Genomic DNA, 23688 nt, shown 5'->3' on the forward strand with positions numbered 1-23688 from the left:
TATCAGTTCATTCTCCTGGACTCTGAACCAGGTTGACACCACCTTCAGATGAAGAAATAAATGCCTGGTGGTCCATAAAACAAGTCATTCCACTAAACAAGTATCTTCTATAAAAGAAGAAAATCTCACATGCCCATGGAATATTATTCATCCAAGTGATAAGCCATTACTGTATATCCTCCCTAGGTAGACATTTGTAAGATACAGGACATAGTGGTTTTGCTGCAGAACATTTCTGGAAGAGTAAAATACTAGGAAAGAGTGGAGAAACACAAAATCCTATTGTTGATGTGTCTGATGACAATAGGGTTCATATCTCTTTACTCTGCAACGTTTTTTACAAACTGCATGGAGGAATCCTGCATGAAAATCTGGTTGAAGCAAGGCAGGTTGTACCCCACAAAGCTGCTATAATAATTGAAATTAAGACAGAATTAAATCCCAAACCTACCAATTTTAGTTTATGTTTCTACTACTTCCATCTACTTCAATATCCAGAAGTAGGTTAAAATTAAACTAGCAGATTTTTTTATATTCCTGTTTTGCCTAAGATACTAGATCTATTAGGGTAGTCACTTTTTTAAAATCCTTTTTTTTTTAAAGAAGAACTATTAAAAATGCCTGAAGCATTCATAGGATGATGGCCTGTAATTCAGGAAACAGGAGAAAGCTGTCCTGGCCCCTATTTGTACACAAGCGCTCATGCTAAAAGATGCAACATCATAGTAACTACTTTTATTTTTTAAAAAAAGCACATTACACATTTCCTTTTGCTTCATAGCTGTAGCATACCTTTTGTAAAAGCCATTTTCTCTCAAGTAATTTATTTCCTTGCAAAATACAATCTACCACATAAAATACCAGCTTGTTTCCTTCTAACCCCTTTCAGCTATCATATTTTCCAATGTTACTGTAAAGTAGAGGGTAAAATTTAAGATAGAAAACATAAGTTAGTGGAATCATATCCCCTTCATATACTTCAATTCTTCTGCAGTGGAAAAACATAATAGGGATTCAAAGGGTTTGATTGGTTTTGAAGTTCATGGGAATGATTGCACTAGAAAACAGAGTAAATGTTACAAGATAAGATAGAGGTCTTCTGCTAAAAGATCCTAGGGAAAGCATGGCTGAGGAATTAGTGTCATTAGCCAGTGATCTCATTTCAATGACTTTGTTCTATCAGCACTGGGGACAACTTACAATGGCAAAGCCTTTAATATTAACATGTAAATGCTCTCAAGTGCTTTCTAAAATGTCAGTTGCCTCTCCCACAATTTACAAGGTATTATTTTGTAACTACTGTATTATAAAACTGTTATGAAGGTTAAGTTATAAGCAATTACTAATGCCTTTGCTACAGGCTGAACCCGTAAGAGCTGACTGGCAATGGGCTGTTAGGGGATGCCTGTTTAGGATAGATCAAACTGATTTTGTGAACACACCTTGCCAGTATTTTATTTCAGTAAAGAGATAAACTTTTGGTCTTAAGAGCTGTAGTGCTGATGGTTCAAGAGGCAGCTAAGTAGGTAAAAAAATACATTAGTTTCCAGGGTGGAAGAAGAAGGGGGATAACAAGGGGAGTACAGGCATTACATACTTGATTAAAACTTTGTCTCTTCTTACACCATAGTCACCATCAAATGGATGTGGACTATTTAAAAGGTTTTTAGATTTAATTAACACATAGCTAACTTCCTTGCTGGAAGCAGGCAGTCATTGCAGTACTAGAGGAATAACTGTAGAAATGCCATTCAGCATGAAGAGGCTCAGGTGTACCTCCAGTAAATTTCTGTACATACATTCCAACAGTCACTTTTCAGGAGAGTGTAATGATTTACACACTACTCTAAAGGAGTGGCAGTTTGAACAGCAGATTAGTAACATGAACTGACAAGCTGTATGTGCCTGCCAACAATACACAGCAGAGCTGTGTCTGTCTTTGGACTAGAACGGTTGACACGTAAAAAATACTTTGTTTATAAAAAAATACATACCCTAAGTCAGAAAGAGACCATGAGTAAGTATTGTGTAGATTTTACACACTCAGCTCACTACAACTGATAACAACTTTAAAAATGGGAAGTCTATGAAGGTCTGACAACAAATTGTGTAATCCTGGTGCATTGTTGTTGGCATTGGTAAGTCTGGTCTTGATAGCCTGGTGTCAGCATCCCTCAGGTGCAAGTGCTGCACGCTGCTTCAGTCATTCTGTGGCTTTCTGTGGAAGTATGTGCAGATCTTCCTCATGGAAACTGAAGTGGCTGCAGCCTAGCAGGAAATAAAACCAAAATTAGCCTGAAACACTTTTAGGTGAACAGCTCATATGCTGCAGGAATCTCAAAAGTCTCCCCTCCATCATTGCTCCAGTTTGCTCGGCTTCCCAACAAAGAGAGTAAATGAAAGGTTCTTTACTACAATCTGTCTCCAAGGTAAGAGGCTTTCTATCTACAGGAAACACTGTCTAAATCCTGGGGTTGTCCCACTGCCATGAGAAATGCGCTCCAGCTGCAGTTTCAGCTTCCCCACAGCAGGTAAGAGAGCTGCAGATTTCCAAGATACAGCAAATTCAATGAATGCTGTTGGGTATTCCTGGCGTCTCCTCAGGCTATGGAACAACACAGGAGCATCCCAAAATCTGAATCAGGGCATACTGGGCAGGAAAGGCAATTGTTCTATAGTAATCTCCCTCCAGGGCAAATCTCTCTGTCTTGTGTTTAAACATGTACAGCATAAAGCACAAGTAGTCACAAGCAGTTGTAGGTTTCCTATAGTCAAGGTTTCTTGGTACAACCCAACATGAGGAGTCAGGCTGCTATGAATAACTTCAGGACTGGTGCTTTGCCCAGGTTGTATCTGATAAAAGTGGAATTTCATCCCTTGGAACGGATGAAATCAGGTAAGAAAAGAGATAAGCCTCAATGATGGCAACAACTTGAGCATCAGATATCCAAGAGTACAACTAAAGTTTGATGCCTGAAAATTTACCTAACATTTACTGAAATGAGACTCAGACAAAGACACTGGAGGACTTGGGAGTCCAGTTTCAGGGACAAGTCAAGTCTGGTTTGTTTTAAAAAATGTAATTGTAATTTCCTAGTTAAGCCCTCATGCCAACATTTTTAGCTGCTTTATAAGCTTAACTTTAATTTCAGATTGTAGGGTGAGCTCTGTGCCAGCCTTCCTGTACACCAAAAGTAGGATGATGTAGGTCAAATCCTGCCCTCTCACACTTGCACACTTCTTGTTTTCTTCTAGTTTTCCATTGAAGGAACTGAAGGCATTATTTAATGCCCCACAGTTTTAACATGGGTAACAAATTCTTTTGCTACCTGAGCTGGAAGAGAATTTAGCTCATTTTCCAGTGTTTAAGTGGCTTTCCAGTAACATAATCAGGCAGATATGATGGTGATCACATAAACAGGAGATCTGCCAGGAAAGCTGTTGGCATTACTGTGCCTCTCAGAGTAGAGCTGTATTTAAGATGGCTACGTCCTTCTAACATCCAGCTGGGAGCTGCAAGGATCTCTGAGCTCCTGTGTGCTGTAAGTCCCTTGAAAATGAAGGACACATCATAAAAATTCTGTTCCTGCATGGAGAGGATTAGCAGATAACAGCATTAATGTATCTGGCTTATTAGGCCAGAAATCATCCCTTTTGTCCATAGTCACAGGGATCAGATAATTCTCTGTGTCTGAGCAGAAGGGAACAAACAAAGGGAGAGTGGCAGCTAGGAAGAACTTATTTCATGAGGATGCTGTTGGCTGCCCTACTTACAGTTTTTGGTGAAGTGGCCACTGCCCCAGACTCGAGTCTCTTGGCACCAGGGCTGCAGGATGACAGGGGGCTGCTGGACATGCTCTGGCTGCCAGCTCTGCCAGTCCGTAGCTTCTCTCCCAGTGCAGACAACCAATTTTTTCTTTCAGGAGAATCGTTCTCTTTATCTACTACCTCAGTGTCTTTCCCACGTGGAGATCTGAAAAGATGGGGGGAAGTTTCAATGCCTGATGGATTAATATGGCTTCCAGAAAGAGAAAGCTCTTTTGGGCTGAGGCTGGAGCCTTCATGGTCGTTACACAAGTCAGCCAGGCTGAGAGAGTCTTCATCAGAAGCCTTTTGGTCTGGAACCAAGTGACATAAATTCAGCTTGGATTTCTTAGCTGCATGGTCCAGCTCAGTCACACAGCTACAGCCCTGCAGACACTTCTGCCCTGCATCAGCCTCCTTGCTGCAGTCAAGCCTTCTCTTGGCACGCTTTTCAAACTGTGAGTGTGGCACTTGAGGAGGGCAAGCAGATTCCAGGAGGCCCTGGGTGACCTGGGTGACTTCTGCCAGGGCTTTTCTAGGAGAAGGAGCCTTTTTCTCCACTTCTGGAGGAGAAGAGCAGGGAGTCCTTGTAACCCAGTGTTTGATGGACATCCTGGAGGAAGGGATCAGTCTGGGGGACGCAGAGGGGCTGGCTGCAGGTGCCTTGGCTGGGGTGGAGGCTGTGGCACTCGGGGTGTTGGGAGCAGCAGTGGGAGTGCAGGAGGGCAGCGGGAGGTCTCCGCACTGCGTGGGAGCGCAGGCAGCAGGCCGGGGTGAGGAAATGCACACACTGCCCACTGTCAGGGCCTTGGCAGGAGTGCTCTGTGGGCTGGCTGCTGGCCCTGGGAGGGGAGAAAGAAGCAGTCTGATGAGAAACACAGAACAACAAATTAAGGACAGTCATTTTAAAAAACACCCTTTCCAACGAGGAGATGAATCAGTGCTGACCCTGTGAGTCAGATATACTTTTTGAACTAAGAAGTTGTATAAATCCCTCTGATTTTGGTTAAACCGGTACAAGTCCTTTATAAAATCCTGTATCACACTGATAAAGCATAATGCAGTGTATTTGTGTAATGTCTGACATCTATCCCTTTGGAAGTGAGAGTTCTTACATGAGCTACAGCCAAAAAGAACAGACAAAACAAATCTTGAATCTTCCAAGTGTATCTAGCCTTGCTGGAGCTTTGGATTTTGCTTTTCCAGACAACTGCCTGGCAAAAAGGCTGGTCCCCACCTGCCCTGCATCCTTAACAGCTCCATAAGTGAGCTGATGGACAAAGGTACTGCAAGCAGGTCCCATGGCTAATTACAGTACCAAGGGAGCCTTACACTGTGATGTCCTAGCATGTGAATAATGCTCCAGATGTTACTGGCTACAGATTTAAAGATTTTTTTTAGTGAAGAACATTCTTTCATTCTCTTTCTTTTTGCTGGCGGACTTTCTGCAGTGTTGTATTAGAATGGAGCCAGTAGCTATTTACCACACCCAAGGAAGCTTGAGAAATTCTTCACCTGCTGAACAAGGACTTAATTCCAAAGGAAATAAAATCTCTCAACAAATGATTCCCAAGCAGGTATTTCACAGTGGCTTCTGAGCTCACTAGCCAAGATATAAATGCCCCTGCTTGTAAAGGAGAAATTTTGAATATTCAGAAAACACCAGTCATAGGTAGGGACATAAGGACCTCACTAACAACAGTGGGAATCACACATAGCAAGGATCTCAGTCTACAGCAAAATTAGAGTATTATTTTAATTTTTTCAAATCTCCAGCCCCCTTCCACAGGGAACACATTAGTAGGTTTGTAAGATGCCTGCTTTCTTACGGCATTCACATTCTCTGAAAAAATTCCTTCGTCCAGGACTTTTCTCCTGAGAAGCTGAGAAGCCTCAGAGAAAACGAAAACAATTCTTATCTCATTTGCTTCTCCTCTGTTTTAGTCATGTGGAATGTGTTTGGAGATTGTTTACGCACAGGTGATTGTTTCATTGGATTCTGGTGTGAGTTGTTATGACTCTTTGGCCAACCAGGGCCAAGCTGTGTCACAACTCTGGAGAGAGTTATGAGTTTTCATTATTATCCTTTTAGCATTTAGGAAGTATCCTTCCTGTATTCTTTAGTACAGTTAGTATAGTATTCTTTAATATAATATAGTAATATTCTTTAATATAATAAAGTAATAAATTAGCATTCTGAGAACATGGAGTCAGATTCTTCATTCCTGCCTTTGTTGGGACATTCCCAGCAAATCCAATACTTTCTCATTCTCCTAACTCACAGTGATGCAATTAAATGGGGTAGTGCCTTAAGTTCCTCTGTGCACTTCCACTGCTGGGCACAAGAGCACTAAAATTTTTGTGTATACCAGGGGTTTAATCCAAACTGCCCACTCTGAGCACCACACTGCACTATAAAGCACTTCATTAGAACAATGAGAAGTCTAGTGTGAACAACCTGCCAGGTTCTTTACAGTGCTGGGCAGTCTCACAAACAACATGTTGAGTGAGCACCTACAGGCCTGGTTATATACCATCCTAAAACTCTTCTGACCCTTTCACTGTATTATCTAACTAGTATCCAAAATACAAGTACTGCTGCATCAGAGCAAAACTGAATAGGACCCCATATTAAAGGATCCCACTACCAATAACTTCAACACAAAAAACAGAGTTAAAGGCTCCTTTCCTGATAAAATTTGCTACTTCATAATAACTTGCTTCTATCTGGGCTATGCAAATATAACTGCCAAGATTTCTTCTCCTAATCTTTGGTTTAATGAGCACTTACAAGACAATAATAACTCAGCTGGGAAATTAGTTGCACTCAAAAATCTAAGCTCCTGGGGGGAAGAAAACAGCAAGCTCAGCAACTCTTGATCCATAATGATTACTACAAATTCATTGAGCAGAAATATTGCATGACTAGCTGGGTATGAGCACTTTGAATCCCAAACTGGTCTGAAAGTTATGCTGTGGACACGCTGGATGATGGAAAAAGTGTTATCCTGGGAGTAGGATGAGTGTCATGGCAAGAAGCAAACACAAATTTGAGATAAAGAATATGAAGATCAGGCTTTTTTTTCCTAAGACTGCATGCATTATTCAGGTTTCTACCAAGCTAGTTTAAAGCTGTTTCCATTTATGCTGCCACTGCACATGGTACAATACTGCAAATACCTGCAGTCAACCTGCATCACACCAAAGCAGGTTATTTTGGATGTTTCCTACCTTCTCTGCCACAAATCTTCTAGAGTGGTATTATCAATCTCCAGATTTAAGACTCACAAACTGTCCACGCACAGGCCTGCTCTAGAAATTTGGCTATACAAAACCACAGAGAAAGTAGTACAACTTACAGAAACCACAAAAGTAATTGCCAAAGAGGAAACTCTGGTTGCTACACTTGATGAAATAGGTCAACAATTAATACAGAACCTCAATCTCCTAATTTGCTCGTCACAAATGGGTGGGGAACTACCTAGATTCATCCCAGCAGGTCTGAAATAGTCCTCTGCTTGCCAGCTCTGAATTAGTCTCTGCAGATAACTCCTATATTCTACCAGCACGTGTTTTGTGTTCAGGAGCCAAGGTCAGCAGGAAGCCTGCTCTTGTGTTTGCAGTGTCTGTGTACTTCCTCTTCCCTCCTGTGTTATTTTCATGCAGCAAGAGCAAGGAGAAATAAGTAATTTTTTTCTGGTATTATTGCCAAACCTGACTTGTAAAGTCTTAGTGTCTAAGATCCTTTAGATCTCATGTTTTTGGTCTAAATCTATGCTTACTTCTGTTTTTTCACTAGGACACAAAGATATTTTTGAGCCCTCTCTGAGGAGGCTCAAAATACAAAAGAATTTTGCACACACAAAACAATTACCAGCTATGTAGTGGTCCTGGCACTCTCCCTCCCATTGTCCTGCAGACTTCCTGCTAGACTTGTTACTCACCGGCAAAAGGTTAGAGGTAATGTTATCCCATTAGTGGGATTTGGAGACTTTCAGCCTTTATTTGTGCTAGCCAAGATGAAATTCATTTGGAGGGTGGCTCAAAAAGATAGGTGGAATGCAGGAAGTCACAGCAGCAGCTGCTGGGAAGCCATTGTATTCTCAGTTTAGAGCTACTCTACAGAGAAGCTCATCTTACCTCACTTTGGGGGAAGGAGGGCACCTCCTCCTTTCACCTACTCTACTGCAACAAAATGCAGCTTACAGACAAATCAAAGTTAATATTATGATCAGGGTTCCTTTATTCTGCTCTAGTCACCTGCTTAGTGACCCCCTTCTCTACACAGCCCACATCTGCTTGCTGGCTCAGAGCATGCTGCACAACTTGTCTGAGTGCCCAGGCTTTATAGAAAGGTACTGCATTTGTTCACTCATGAATAGATGATTAATTCTGGGACATTACAATCATCACAGTTGTCTACATGTTTTTTTGAAGTACTTTCACCACACAGCATTTCATTTGGCTGTACATGGTGAGTAGCACTGACTGAAGCTGAAGAAAGAGAGACAACACTGATAACTGCACCTGAGAAATAACTCTGTGCACAGTTCAGCCATGGGCAGAAGCAAACAGGTCAGAGTTCCAAGGCTCTCTATGTCCTATCAGCCCTTTGCTGGGTAAACTACCAAACTAGAAAAGGCACACGATCTTACTGCTCTTGGTTAGTACTTGATAGGGAAATAAATAAAGGTGAGTTCTTGCTACAGTGACATCTCCTTCAGCTGTTCAATTATCAAACCCTGCTGAAACCCACTGAAGATGTGGCTGCCCAACAAGCTGTGTCAATGAATATCTGCTTTGCAGTCTGGCCATACAGACTTTGCCATACTTGTAAGCTACTTCAGCCAGCTTGTCCTGTTGATGGCAGAAGTATTTACAGGTAGAAGTGTTTGTCTGGCTATATGAGTAATTGCCCAATATGACAAAAACCTCAGAAGGCTAGTCAGACAAGCCAAAGGCTTTTGTTGGTACAGAGAACAGACAAAATTCAGCAGCTGTGTTGCAGAGCAAGGTTCCTCAGCTCAGGGGCCTTACCTGCTCCATGCTGTTCTTCTGGTTTCTTCTGAGTGACCCAGCCCACCAGGTTGGCTTTCCTGGATACTGATTTCTCTTCCTCAGGACAACGTTGTAGGCGCCAAATCCTCACAGTGTTGTCATCAGAGCATGTGGCAATCTAAGTATAAATGTGTGTGTTAGAGTGACCAGGGCACATCCTATGGATCACTGGCTGAGTGAACTGGAACAGCTTCATCCAACACACCCCACCACTGTGAATGAAGGGGTACAAGACAGACCATTGAACAGTGAAAATAACCCAACTCTGTTTCATTACTGCACCAGACACCAGTATTTGTCTTAAAGCAGGCAAGGCTGCTGCATCCATGTATTTCTGCTCTAGAAATCTCAGCCACCATCAACCATTTGCTTCACATGGCTATGTAAGAGACACTGCTCTGCTCAGGGCATGGCACATTTGGGGATTTCCAACCCTTGGTGAGCAAAAGTAGCCATGATCCTTTGTGCACCTGCTCCTTAATCTGCCTCTTTTGCTGAGGACATTTTCTGCTTGGGGACAAACATTTGCAGCACACCAAGAAGGTGACACTGGATGGCTGCTGCATGAGCTGTGCTCTCTCTCCAGAGTCAGATGTCAGCAGTACCTGGCAGAGAACCCAACTCTACCAGGAACACAGCTCTAGAGCCCTGCTGCAGCATCACATGCTCCAAAAAGATCTCTGGAATCCTGACCAAAGGAGCAGCACCCATCTAACCCACACTTCATGGCTAGCTTCAGGCAGAATAGCTGGCGACTCAGCAGGGAATCAACCAGCAGAAAGAAAAAGGAAATGCTGTGGTGAAAGTTCACAGCAATCAGATTGGGGCAAGTGTCTCTACTCTGACTTTTGTCACAGCAGTGTTGTCCCTACCAAAAGCAACCTTGCTCCTCGTATCACACCAAGCAGCTTCCTGACCTGTGTTAGCTCCATATTTTCCCCTTTTCCTCATGCATTGGCATCTGAACAATGGCTGCCTATTTCTTCCCTGCGTCAGTAACAATTTGAAAGGCTGAATTGGTTTGCATTTCCAACACATCATGATCAGGATGCTGGGCTACCTCTAGATCACAGATTTCATGTGAAATGTCAGTTCTCATGTTGTGCATCTTGCACAATGAGAACAATTCCTGATGTTTCCCTCCAAGACTTCCACCCTCCTACACTGTAATGCTTTTGTGAAAGCCCTGGTGCTGCAATGGAAGCCAGGGGAAGAAGCTGACTTCTTTAACATTGTGGGGTGGAAGGAACTCTGGCTATCCTTAGGACACTGCTCAGGATTTTTCAGGGTTATTTCTAGTTTTGAGCTAGGCCAAACATTTGAGCCAACTTCCTACTCCAGTTGTTTTCCTTTCAGTGACACCTGGTGCATAGCTACTGACCCAATTTCACTGGAGGTTCTTTTTGTCATAAAACCAGCTCAGATTTTGAAAAGAGGTCACAATGAAAAGAGTCCATATGTTTTTAAAGGGCATTCAGAACTTCTTGACACTCTGTACAAGATTAGCAGATGTATCAATGGTCAGAGGGAAAGGAAGATGTGAATATGGAACAACAAAACAAGCCTTTGGCTTATGAAAGCCCTGATTAAATGATTTCATTGTCTTGTCTCTTATAGGTAGTATCAAGCTCTCATCAGGAGAGGTCTTTACTGATTTGCAATTTCTTAGGATTTCTCAATTAGCCAAAATTATTTGGAAATAATAAAAAGGTTCTGATACATTGTACTAATGTGACATGGGTGGATTACTGTCTTCTAAAGGAACATTTTAGAACTGATTGACTAAAAATTTCCTCCCAAAACAACAAATGCTCCTGTCTTTTTGAAAAGCATATGTTGTCACATCACACCTATTGTTTCCCAGTAAAAACCATTTTGCAGAAGACAAACCTTAGTGAAGTCTGAAGGACACCAAGCAATGGAGGTAACTTCCTGAGAGTGACCAAGGAGTACCCGTGGAGGAAGGCTGGGCTCAGAAACCTTCAAAATTCCACAGAAAAACAGGCAAACAGTCAGAAGGCACACAGCCTAATGTACATCTCCAAGAAAAACCCCATATCCCACCTGTGAAGCATATGGGTACTTCCCATCTTTCCTGTATAAAATGCTCTCAGCCTGTCATCATGAGGCAACAACTGAGGAAGTCCTAAGAAGCAGTTCATGGAAACACTTGTTCAATTCCTGCTACACACAGGAATTCTGCCTCCAGAGCTGACAGCCCAAAACATGACACAAGCATTTTAAATAGCTCTACCTGTTCCAGGTAAGATGTTGGGAATTCATATTTTTAATCAGGTTAGGCAAATATATTCTGCTGCTATTTTACCAATGTCCCAATTACAGGTCAATGGTTTATTAAAAAAACAAAACCACTGCCAACAAAATCTCATAGATGAACCTCCACTGGCTTCAGAACTGGCATTTCTGCAACTGCCAAGTGCCTGTTCCTTTTCCAATCAATCAGCTGGACCAGAGACCCTCTTAAGATTCATAGGAAAGTTCTCTCAATAACTCATTGAATCCATTCAACTGATCTCCACTTCTCTCACACTCTTCATAAAAATCTTTCTCCTGTATTGCTACTTATCTTTGACTCCAGCTCCCGTAAGTGACAGACAGAGCTGCAGCCAGCACTAAGTGGCCCAAAGAAGAAAACACACACATGAACACACACACAGTTTTGCTTGCTTTCAGCAGGCAATCCTTTCTGGAGCTGTGAGTCACCATCATTGATGTGACATTATGAGGGAGATTTATCAAGAGGATTTGCATAAATGACTAAGGGAATGAACAGATCCTTTGCTGTCTGGGAAAAGGAGTAGACCTTACATATAGGTTTCAAAGGAAGATGCCAGACTTTGGGGAAGGCTTCTGCTTTACCAACATTTTTCTCTTGTAGATCATCTACAACAGCCTGCAAAACTGCAGCTTCAGAACTTAAGTAGTTTTGATACAAACAGGTTCATCTTAACAGGACACTTTTTTCTCCCTGGCATGACAGAGGCAATCACTTGACTAAATATGCACTAAATGCCTTGTTCAGAGCATTCCCTTCACTGTCAAAACATGCAATGGAAATTAAATCCCTGTTTAGGGAATAAACAGGAGATCTTGGTGCAGAGAACACCTTCACTTACAGTTAATAGCAGTCTTGCTATTATACATTCATAGCAGCCAAAACAGTGGTCCAGTAGCCACTGATTGCTGGAACGAAAGGAATTACTCTTTCTAGGACACGGTGGTTTTACACTATAGCAGTGTAAATTAAAGGAACTATACTATTCCTGTGAAGTGAAGAAGAGTGCAGAGCTATGGCTGTGTCCATGTGTTTGGCAGAAGACTGTAAGGCAGTCTGCATGGTAAGTCAGGATTAGCCCCAGCACAGGCTGCTTTTTGTGCCAGAATTGACAGGATATTGTTGGGGAAGTGAGGCCTATTGTGGAAAAGTTAAAAAGAGAAACCTAGGAAATGAGACCTTTTTTAGTTACTCTCCTCACTGGAAACAGCTGTTAGATCCATTTTCAAGATGCAGCCTAAAATGGTGTCTATGGCTTTGTGCACCATATGACACAGAAGCACCTCCAGTCCAGGGCTGGGACACACCAAAGCACAACTTGATATGGTTTCCTGGGAGTGATCCACATCAAAGGATTGAAAGAACAATGGAAGCACAAATCTACAAATGATACTGTTTTATTACCAGGAAGGTACCTCAGATAGGTACCATCTTTGTGGAGAAAAACCTCTGCTCTTCAGCTTGTATAATCTTATGGTCGTTCAAGAGTGAGAGTTCATCAATTGATGAACTTCTAATTTAAATAAAACCAATTCCAACACAAAAAAGTGTTTATTGCCTGGAAACAACTTGTAGATGAAAATAGACTGAAACAGGATCCTTGTCAGCAATAACTTCTATCCACAGTGTTTCTCACTCAAACACAAACTTAGCACTGCTGCAAAAGTTTCTCAGAGAAATCTTTTAAGTAGAAAAGGTCTTCCACTGCATTTCATTCCTCTCTAGATACAGAAAGAGCTCTTCATTCAGGTCCTTATAATATTACCTGTTAACTACTCATGCATCATCTAACCATGGTTTTCTTCACAGCATAGTAAGTCCTCATGCCATGAAAAGATACATATGTTTCAGAGACAAATCTGTCAACATTTAAATTAAGAAGCCTCTGAATATGACAGATCTTGAAAGAGACAAATGCACTGGAAGTCCCACTTTCTAATATGACTATGGTATTAAAATAAAAAGTAATCATCTGATGATTTATTTTATAAATATGCAATACAATCTGTCACTCATATGTGATAGCAACAGAAGCCTTCCCTACATGAATGCATTTTAAATGTGCTCAAATGCTTAAATTTTGAGATATAATGACATCCTTGAATACTCTCAACTGAGTCCCAGCCTGTGTTCCAAGAGAGTATCAAAACACACAAATGCAGAATGTGCAAGTCAAGTTCACACAGGCATTTTTGCCGAATTTGCACAGAACACGAGGAAGGTTAGAATGACACCACTTGGCACAGCAATCCTGCTACCACACTCCTGCCCCCACTGAGTGAGCCACCCAGCTGCTTCCAAGTGCTCTCCAAAATAAAGAGGCTACGTGCTCAAACCACAGCCTCAGCAGACTGGCCCTCTCCTCTGAGAGGTTTGTATTTTGCTATCAAAATCGTTGTGAAATGGATGCACAAGTCAACATTCCCTAAGAATTATCCCAAAACTGTAATAGGCAGTCACCTATGGTTTCTGTCTGTTCTGCTTCAGTAAGTCCACTCTGTTCCCATATGAGGAACATGAAGAGCAGAACTTGAGGCATGCCTTATTCTGAGGTGCCTGCGGCTATCTTGGTGACATTTGCATTTCCTACACGTCCCTGCAAGATGTTAAGTGACGAAGGCCCTCGGCTGTCAGACAGTGCTTTGGAATTTTGCTGAAGGCTCTGGTGAGCCTTTGCTGTAACACAGAGGCTTTAACTACTGTAAATTAAGCATGAGAAAAAGCCATGTCTGAAGCAGGAGCTGGAAAAGGGAGAGGTGGAGGGAAAGTGTGCCCTTTAAAACAATTAAACTTTTAGGTTTCTGCTAATGTGCTCTGTTGTTAACTATGAACTGAGAACTGTCTGTCTACTTGTCATAGCTGCCTGAATCAACAGGACTGAAAAAGGATTTTAATGCCCATTAAAACCAGATTAAGAACAGCAATTTGCAATAAGCAGCAGTGATGAGAGATGTACTGATGGTAGGAGGTTAGCTCTGTTTTACATTAAACAATTACACAAAGCCTTGACAGCAACATACACACTCCAGGCACAACATGCCAGGAGCTAACCCCACGCTGCTTTGGGAAGGATTGGGAAGCAAGGAGTGTTCTATGTGAACATGAAAAGCAAAAGCAGCTGCCCCCATTGCCTCACCTTCCAGATGTAGGCATTACAGTCACTCGAGCCACTGACCAGGAACTGGTCATCTGGGCTAGTGCTGGATTTGATGTAAAAGGTGGAATTCTGGTGTCCACTGAAAACTGCCACTGTGAAGAGAAAATAAAATACAAAACTCAGTAAAAGCCCCACTCAATCCATAGCCCTGGAGTCAGTTGTGCAAGGAGGGCTGACCATACAGGCTTTTCCTGCCTAGCCACTTATCCTTTGGAGAAAGTGGTTGCACTGCTCCCTTGCTCTGGGGCTCTGGCAGCAGGAAGTTTTTATTATTCAACTGGAGCCCTTCAGGCTTCCCAAACAAACCAATGGCAGTTTCATTAAAGCTCTACCTTGACCTGTATGACAAGCAGGCTCAGCCCTCACCTGGGCTGCCCCACTCCTCTGGTTCAGGTTCCTTGTCTCCTCCTCCCTCAACCACCATCACCAGGCCCGCTCCATCAACAAGGGCAGTCCTGCAGCAGGAGCCTTCTTCCACACAGGTGGCCCAAAGGCACTGGCTGCTCTTTCCTCCTGCTGCCAGCTTTATTTCATCAATGAAACCTGTATTTCATCACTCACGTTCTCCAGTATTTAAAGCCTCAATAGTATCTGCTAAAGCCCTGAAACCATCACCCCAAATGGCTGACATGGCTGTACCACAAGGGCCTCTGCTGGCATGAGAGCCAGGTGGCAACAAAGGCACTGGCTGCTCCTTCCACTGCCAGCAGCTTTATTTCATCAATAAAACCTGTATTTCATCAGTCATGCTTTCCAGTATTTAAAGCCTCGGTAGTGTTTGCTAAAGGCCTGAAACCATCCCCCCAAATGGCTGACATGGATGTACCACAACCAAGTGTGATCTGGAGTGCTTGGCTGCACCACGTCCTGTCCCCTCATGGGGCACAAAGCACAGGGCTCCCAGGGCAGCCCAGGCTGGGCTCTCCTCCAGCCCTGTTTCAGCAGTGGCTCTCACAGAGGAAACAACCCACAGACCAAGAGGACACGCGGCCGCCTTCGGTGGCCTTTGAAGAGCTGCAAGACCCTTTGATTTTTTTTGCCCACAGCTCTCCTGGTGCAGGTCCACGGTGCAGGGGCCATCAGACAGAGAATCCCTCCTAAAGCAGGCAACAAGTGCTTTACAGGAGGAATTCCTGACAAACTAGAGCCGCGTCAGTGCTGGATGGGAGCAGCTGCAGCCGTGGCGAGGGCGGCCCGAGGGCGGCCCGAGGGCGGGCGGGGGGCGCTGCCCTCTGCTGAGGGTGGCCAAGGGCGGGCAGGCAGGCACTGCCCTCTGCTGAGGGCGGCCCGAGGAGCAGCACAGGAGCTCCATCCCGCTGGAGCACAGGGCTGCACAGGAGCTCCATCCAGCTGGAGCATGGGGCAGCACAGGAGCTCCATCCAGCTGGAGCACAGGCCTGCACATGGCTGCACAGGAGCTCCATCCAGCTGGAGCACAGGGCTGCACATGGCTGCACAGGAGCTCCATCCAGCTGGAGCACAGGGCTGCACATGGCTGCACAGGAGCTCCATCCAGCTGGAGCACAGGGCTGCACATGGCTGCACAGGAGCTCCATCCAGCTGGAGCACAGGGCGGCACAGGAGCTCCATCCAGCTGGAGCACGGGGCTGCACATGGCTGCACACACAAGGCAAGAGCTCCATGAGGAGCCCGAGGGCTGCACTGGCCACAGCCTGCTCCTGTGAGGGACAGGACAGACAGCACATCCCCACAGAGCAGCCAGGGTTAACCTCACAACCAAGATGTTAATATTTACTACACACAGCAATTCTCCACTTTGGAAGTGTTCCCACCCACCAGACTGCCTTCCTGAGCAGACAGAAGGACACATTGTTCATCTCATTTCAGTTAACTGAGAGACTGAGAAAAGGAAATGGGAAATAAATTATGTGTCTGGCTGGAATGCATCTAACAAGTTTTGCCACTGGCCTATGGCAAAGCAGCTTCATGCACCAAAGGCTCAGGGCCATCTTGTGCATGTAAAGGTCAAAGCTGCAGAGCTGAAGGAAACCAAAAGGATGAGGAATCTCAATATGCTGAGGATCCTTTCTTCCAGAAACTGTGGTATAAGTTAAATTGAAAGGACACCTTAAAATATCTGAAGATACCAGGTGATTACTTTGAGTGGATTCATATCTAAAAGTCTGACAAACCAGTGACTGCCAGTAAGCAGATGATTCAAACTTGCTTCAGGCTGGATAGTAGCCATTCCTCACTGGATAACTAGAGCTAACAGGCAAACTACCATCAGTCTCTGTCTGGGTGAACCTCTATCTGCCATTAATTTCATGTGGATGGCTTAACATAAAATGTGGATCTGTCTTGCATAGCTTTGGAGATGAGAGCATGGAATAGGTTTCCTTCAAGCTTTGAACCTGGTCCCTGTCTCTCTGTCAGAGGGACACACTTGCCTCTGTAACATCTATACTTTTTGCAGCTATTTCCACAGATATCATGCTTACCTGGAGTGGTCCTTAAACTTGTCATATTGAACATGTAGATACTGTCATCAGTGCAGTTAGCAAACAGATTAGCACCAGTGGAATCCAAAACCAGGCTAGAATATCCTACAGAGAAAGAGAGAAGTTCTTCAGAAAAAAAAAAAAATTGGAAAATAAATAGTCTCAAAGAAATGCCCAGAGAAGGAAATTTGGAAAGGATCTGTAACATGTATGAGACTGTCATGGTAAAGTTTCTATGTTTGACACAGCACTTGCTGAACAAGAAATGTTTCTACAATAACATCTACATTTTCTCATGAGGATTCAGGGAAAGGATTTAGAAAGGTATTGCACCTTCAGAACAGGCAAGTGATTTATGTGATAGCTTCACACAGATAACAGGAACAACCAGTTGTAGAAGCAGAGATGAAAAATAAAGATGCTCATGCTTTGGTAGAGCAATTCTCTGATTTGCTAGTGATTCAGGTTCAAGAAAAATCTTTCCCTTCAGGCAAATTATTTCACAACTACCTCATTGGGAGTGACACTGACCATTACCACATTGATTAGACAAATCATCAGGAATTACTGTGTTGCATCAGAGCATTGTAAGGTATTAAAGGTACAAAGAAGACAGAGTATTACAGCGACCTGAAAAGGTCTCCAGGATGAGAGAAGGACGAGAATCTTGTTTGATGATCAGAAGGCTGGATTTATTGATGTATGATATATAATACATTATAGCTATACTAAAAAGAACAAGGAGAGAAGTTGCAGAGGCTGCTAAGCTAAGAATAGAATAGAAAATAATCTAAAAACAAGAGAGTTCTCTGTCACTGTGTTCCAGAGAGCTTGCCCTGTGATTGGCCCTTAATTGTACACATGGAACATGAACCAATCACAGGTGCATCCTATTGCATGCCACAGCAGCTGATAATCATTGTTTACATTCTCTTTCTGGGGCCTCAGCTTCCCAGAAGATGAACAAATCTGAAAGAAAGGATTTCTATGAAAAAATGTCTGCGACAACAGAGAAACATGGACAAGTGTACTATCATTTTTGATAAGTTTCAAGAGGTGATAATAAAAAAACCCAGTCCAGTCTGTTGTCTTTGCAAGATACAATGCAAAGAAAGTTCAATCTGAATTTTATTCATGTGTCAAAATGACTAGCTAAATTCCTCATCAAGAGCTCTACTGTTCCTCAACTCTGTTTATGAAAATGCACTGCTGAAGCTTCTGCAAGTTTTTTATCATTGGTGCAGTGATAGAAAAGTCAGGCATGTTCACTCTTCAGCTTGAAAATTGATATTAGCAATCAAGATACTCTGCAGAGTTTGCCAATTGGCTATAAAGATAAGAAATGTCACAGACAGTATTTAATTGACTCTGCACTGTAACAAATCCACGTGCAGCACTCACCAAGCCTGCGAGTGCTGGTCCCAGGGTAGCAGAAGGAGCGCAGGGGCAGCGGGTCCTGGCGGAAGGCAGTGTAGTTCCTGCGCAGGTCCCACACCTTGATCACACTGCAAGAGAAAAGCCTTCAGTGCCTTCAGCTTCCTCACTTCCCTTCCCATGCTGATACAGCCCTTTAAGAGCACAGAAATCAGAGTGCTCATGACTGAGGAGTGTCAGTGCTAAGGAGACAACAGCTGAGCAGGAGCAGAGCAGAGCTGTGCTGAAAGCCAAACATTGCTCTGCTGGCTGTGGGTGAGGAGGCAGCACTGCCTTCTGTAACTAACACAAGACAGAACAAGAGCCTAGAAGCCAACTTCCTCCTGTTAGTAAAAGGAAACACATGGATGCATTTATACTCCTGATGACTAGTTTTGGTTTGTAGTTTTAAAAATTAAGTCTTCCAATTTTTTTACTTGCTCTTTGGTAGCAAGTCTCTGTCATGAACCATAGGCAGGACAGTCAATCTTATCTGCCTCAGAAAGGCTCTGACCCCATGGAACCTGCTAAAGAATCAAGTCTAAGAGGATCATTTCCATGCTGATCAATAAGACAGTTTGCTCAAGCTCCAAGATGCTGCAAGGGATCTGGCACCTAAGAGAATGCATCTTTTGTAACTCAAAGCAACATTTTCTCAAGCAGGCCTACACATGTCCAGGCCCTGACCACCCACCCACACCCATACAGGCTGTCTAACAATAGCCTGTCTATGTGTGGTCTCATAGGTCCATGAGAATAGAGAGAGGGAAGAATTGCTCTCATTCTGCCCCACAGCTAAGACTAAAATGAGCATTTACCACATATCACAGTTTGTCCAGTACTGCAATCTCTAGCAAGGGAGTAAAGCCAATGCAAGCTGGCAGCATAGCTGTTGATTCCACCTAGCAGTAGCTCTAGGCGTTGTTGGCCACTGAGTGATCTTAGAGAGAAAATCTCCCAATGTTTCTATGCCACTGAGCACACAGAATAGACAAGAAAGCAGGCATCCTCCCTCCTTACCCATCAACAGCTCCTGCAGAGATAAGAGTATGCTCATCCTGAAGCAGCACCACAGTTACACTCTGCTGGAAATCCTTAAAAAGAGAAGAAAAAAGAAGTTTATTTTCTTTTAAGGTCAGCAAGATCTTAGTTCAAGGCCATGTGAATGCAGGGAAAACCTCCTCCTAGGCAGGCAACAGAACACAGAAACAGCAGATGTCATTTAGGACACAACAATGCTTTGAACACTCCCTCCAGTGAAATTGCCACTGAGAGATAAGTGTTTGGGCAGCAGTTTGAGATTACATCTTTCAGCTCACAGATAAGAGAGCTGCCTTCATCCCAAGGCCTAATAGATTAAAAATGATCAGGTCTTACGCCAGTAAGGCAGTAATTTGTCTGGTCAAATTAAGGGGGCAAAAAAAGGACAGAAAAAATGTACAACTCTCCCTATCTCTCTCCTCAAAAAGGGAATGCTTTCCTCCCTGGGGAGGGGAAAAAAAACCAACATATATTTTCACATAGCATTTGCCCAAAGTTGGCTTTTATGGCATGTGGGTTGTTAGGCAACTAAACAATGTCTAAAATTAGCCACTGCAAATGACCATGACAAAAAACCCTATCTCTGCAAAGATAAATGGAAGCATTTACCATGTACAAACCACATATTTCTCACTATATTTGCTTAGGAAGAATTCTGTGAATAGCACTGTCCCCAGAAAAGACATTTTGTTTGTTGCCCAGACACCCACCACCAAGGGAGCAAGTCCTTTTAAGTTCTGCCTCTTCTTCTTTGGTTTGGAAGGAGTCTGCTTGTCAGCCACGTTGTGTGCTCCACTGATTTGATTTACCTGCCTGTAAAAGCCATCTGATAGAAATCAAAGACATCTCCATTAGTAGTTTACATGCAGTTTTGCTATCACTTTAATAAAACAGGCATCAGCTTGGGATTAGACCTAAAAGGTGGCTTAGGTTAAGCTTGAAAATCATTACTGTATTCTGAAAACAAAAACTAATTCCATACAAAACCAGTGAGAAGAACACACTGCAAAAAACCAGAGGTCAGTGTAGCTTAGACAATGAAACTAAAGCTGATCTAGGCAGGCTGCCTTTGGAAATTGCTACCCCTTGGTCTTTTTTTCACATGAATCCTGATCTGGAGTGTTCAACCCACCACATCCCAAGCAGAACTGCCTCACTGGAACATGCCCAGTGCTTTTCCACTCTATTTTATAATTTCATGTTCAGCCTTTTGTCTGTTACCTTGTGAAATGTACTGCCTTACTAGAGTAAGGCAACTTTTTAACTTTTTTTTCCTACACCTTCCACTTCAATCATGTGGAGTCAGTGAACTTTTCCTTCACTGGCCTGTTTGAAAACCCAGGAAACCTGGGAGAGATGGAAGAGCAAGACAGGCAAAAAAACTGCTGTGGCAGAGCAGGGAACTGGGAAATGGCATAAGGGGAAGGGGCTGGAAAAGGAAAAACTCCAGGAAACAAACAGGAGCAAAATGAGCTCACATCATATTCATAGTAAGTGTTCCCACAATATATTCAGTTGCTACCAGCACTCACAAGCTCTTTTTTTCTACACTTTCTGCCTTCCTTCCTTCCTTCCTATGCTGGCAGGAGCCTTTCCAGCTTTTCCTCACCCCTCTGGATGGCTCTGACCTAAGCAATCTCTCCTGTCTCACCTGCTTTTACACTGCCCATCTGAGCAGTCCTTTTACACGAGACACCAAGCTTTTCTGATACATAACTGAAAGTCTATTTACCTTTCTTGTTGCACCTGGTATCCCAAACCATGATGTTTCCATCTCTCCCTCCAGTACAGAAAACAGCTGAGAGAAAAAAAGTGTTATTAGCTTCCAAAAGCATTTCTTTAATTAAGTGAATGCAGTAGAATGCCATCAGTGTACCTCTGTCTCTCCTGTCCCAACACTTAGGATGCCAATCCTGGAAATACAGAACTCAGGCCATTGTTTTGCCATGCTTTTGACTTGTTCCCTTACTCTTACTATCCTTTTCTCACTCCCACTAGAGAAACCAGCCTATGGAAAGCATATTCACACCCTTGGGTATGGAAGCAGATCTTATCTTTGCCCAAGATCAGAAATGTGCACATTTTAGCATCAGGACACCATCAGGTTCCAGCTAGACAGTTTTGCTTTCCTGGCTGGGTCACTGCTCAGGCCTGTGCTATTGGTACCTGTCAGCTTCCAAAGCCCTTTTTTAACCCTTAAAGTACTTTGCCAGAGGTAAAGAAGAAGGGAAAAAACAGACAACAGGCAGTATCAACATTTACCTTTCTCAAACCTAGAAAAAGCAACTGACTTGAGGCTACACTGGTGACCTTTGCATATGCCAAGAAGCTCGCCAGCTCTCACATCCCACACCTTGGCTGTCTGATCTCCTGAAGCAGTGACCTTCAGAGGGAAAAATAAAAAGCTTCTGTCATTTTCTGTACACAGTTGCCAAAGCATGAAAAAAAAAAGTCAGATGGCAAAAGATTGCTTACAATCCTGTGCTCCCCTGGCACCCAGGCAAGGTCAAATACAGCATTTAAGTGAGCCTGCCATTCTAAAAAGAAAGCAAAAGCCAAGATTAGTTCAGTGCATTGTAGCATGGTATTTTGCAGAAGACTAAATGACATCAGACACTGAAATCAGAAATCTTGTCAATAGTTTGCCTTAGGCATGAAAGACAACACAGAACAATTCACCTACTACTGCTGATTTAAGTGCACATTCATGCTGCTGCTTTGTAAAGGAGACTCAGCAAACTATGTGGAAGAAATAAAGCACTGGCTACAATTTATATTTTAAGGACTTGCAAAAAGCTCTCTTTGATTCCCACAAATCCCACACTTGTCACATCAAATGAAGATCACCTTCTGTACAACATCTACCTTTAAAGATGAGCTTGCTGGTGGTCTGTGCTTCAGTATCATACAGTCTAACAAACCCTTCTTCATTTGCAACTGCCAGGATGTGCTCCAAATTTGGGGCTGAAAAGAAATTGAAATATATTATGTAGCTAATAAAAAATCATGCCCATGCTCTTTGTGAAAACCATAGATGCTTTAAATAGGGAATGCAGCAAACATAAAACTGTGAAATAAACAGCATTTACATAGCAACCTAAGTGTTAAAATAGAGAAACACTGGCAAGCAATTTTTCTAGATGCTCCATTCAGGAATGACTATACATGGGCAATCAAATGGCTCCAGAAGCAACTTTTGGGATAACACCTTTTTCATCAGCTATAACAGTTTTCCAGTTACATTTGTCTGTATCTAGAGTACCTATCATCTACAGCCTCCATCATTTTCTGTGATCTGACTTGGAAAAGCAGAAAGCCACCTTAGAGAAATGTAAAGTCTCAAGCCAAAACTAGAGCACAACAAATGAAGATGTTTTGCCCTAAAGATCCAGGAGCTTCATTGCTTACTCCCTTCCCCCATCATGGGGAAATGCCGTGTGTACAGCACAGCCTGGTGACACCCATCCACATCTAATTTCTACCTAATGCTCTCCACCCTATTATAGCTTTTATATATTTTGAACAAAGCCCAGTTTTTCACCTATGTAGCCTCACACTGTCACCAAGAGGACACACACCTTGAAACACACACAGATGAAACAAAGAGACACTAAAATAAAAGCTTTACAGTTGCTTCTTGGAGGGAAAACTTTCCATCAGTATCTAGGTGCACCACGATCCAAAGTTTATCACGTGTAGGAGCAAGCACACTGTAGCAGTAAGCTCACTTTAAAACAACAGAGCCCATACCCCGGCCCCACAAAAGGGCTTTCAGGAGGTGACTTTACCTGTAGAAAAGGTGCAGCCGAAAGGAGGGACCGGCATTCCCGTCTGCCCGTAGGACAGGTGATCATCTTCTCGGCTGCACTGGTAGCTCTCCAAGAGATGCTGCAGGGGAAGCGCTGAGCACGGACCTACAACGGGACAGATGGACCGTAAGCGCCTCAGACACCACAGGCTCGGGCGCCATGAGCCGCGAGGCGGCCGCCGCGGCTGTACGGGCGGCCGGGGATGGATGGAGACGGGAGGGCCCGCGGGAAGGCGCGGTGGCAGCGGCGGAAAGGCGCGGTAGCGGCGGAAAGGCGCGGTGGCGGCGGGAAGGCGCTGTGGCAGGAGCAAGGCACGGCGCTGGCAGAGGCAAGGCACGGTACTCAGGGGCAAGGCGCGGTACTCAGGGGCAAGGCGCGGTACTCAGGGGCAAGGCGCGGTACTCACGGGCGGGCGCGGCGGCGGCGCGGCGGAGCAGCGCGCGGCACAGCATGGCAACGGAGACACGGCCGGGGCGCACCGCGCCAGCTCCCGCCAAACCTCCAGCCCGCCAAGCGCGCCGCGCGCCCTCATTGGCCAGCGGAGAGGGCTCAGCGCCGCGCCCGCCTCCTCTGATTGGGCGGCGCTAAGGAGTGGGCGGGGCCTCCAGGCCGCGCCCGCCGGTGGTTCCCGCGGCCGCGCCGGGCGGG

General features: G+C 43.9%; 1 protein-coding gene across 1 annotated transcript; it reads right to left on the bottom strand.

Moving 5' to 3' along the window:
* Nucleotides 1-542: 542 nt before the first annotated feature.
* On the bottom strand, nt 543-23510 carry DTL (denticleless E3 ubiquitin protein ligase homolog). Its single transcript, XM_058802318.1, has 15 exons — nt 23447-23510; nt 23020-23145; nt 22097-22195; nt 21707-21768; nt 21494-21614; nt 20964-21029; nt 19942-20057; nt 19211-19284; nt 18179-18282; nt 16778-16882; nt 14295-14407; nt 10753-10842; nt 8842-8980; nt 3775-4646; nt 543-2268 (listed from the first exon to the last, which is right to left on the bottom strand). The coding sequence occupies exons 1-15, from the start codon at nt 23490-23492 to the stop codon at nt 2200-2202; spliced, it is 2202 nt and encodes a 733-aa protein (XP_058658301.1). The 5' UTR covers nt 23493-23510; the 3' UTR covers nt 543-2199.
* Between the last annotated feature and the right edge of the window lie 178 nt (nt 23511-23688).

The sequence above is a fragment of the Ammospiza caudacuta genome, chromosome 3, assembly GCF_027887145.1.
Source record: "Ammospiza caudacuta isolate bAmmCau1 chromosome 3, bAmmCau1.pri, whole genome shotgun sequence".
NCBI classification, from domain to species: Eukaryota; Metazoa; Chordata; class Aves; order Passeriformes; family Passerellidae; genus Ammospiza; species Ammospiza caudacuta.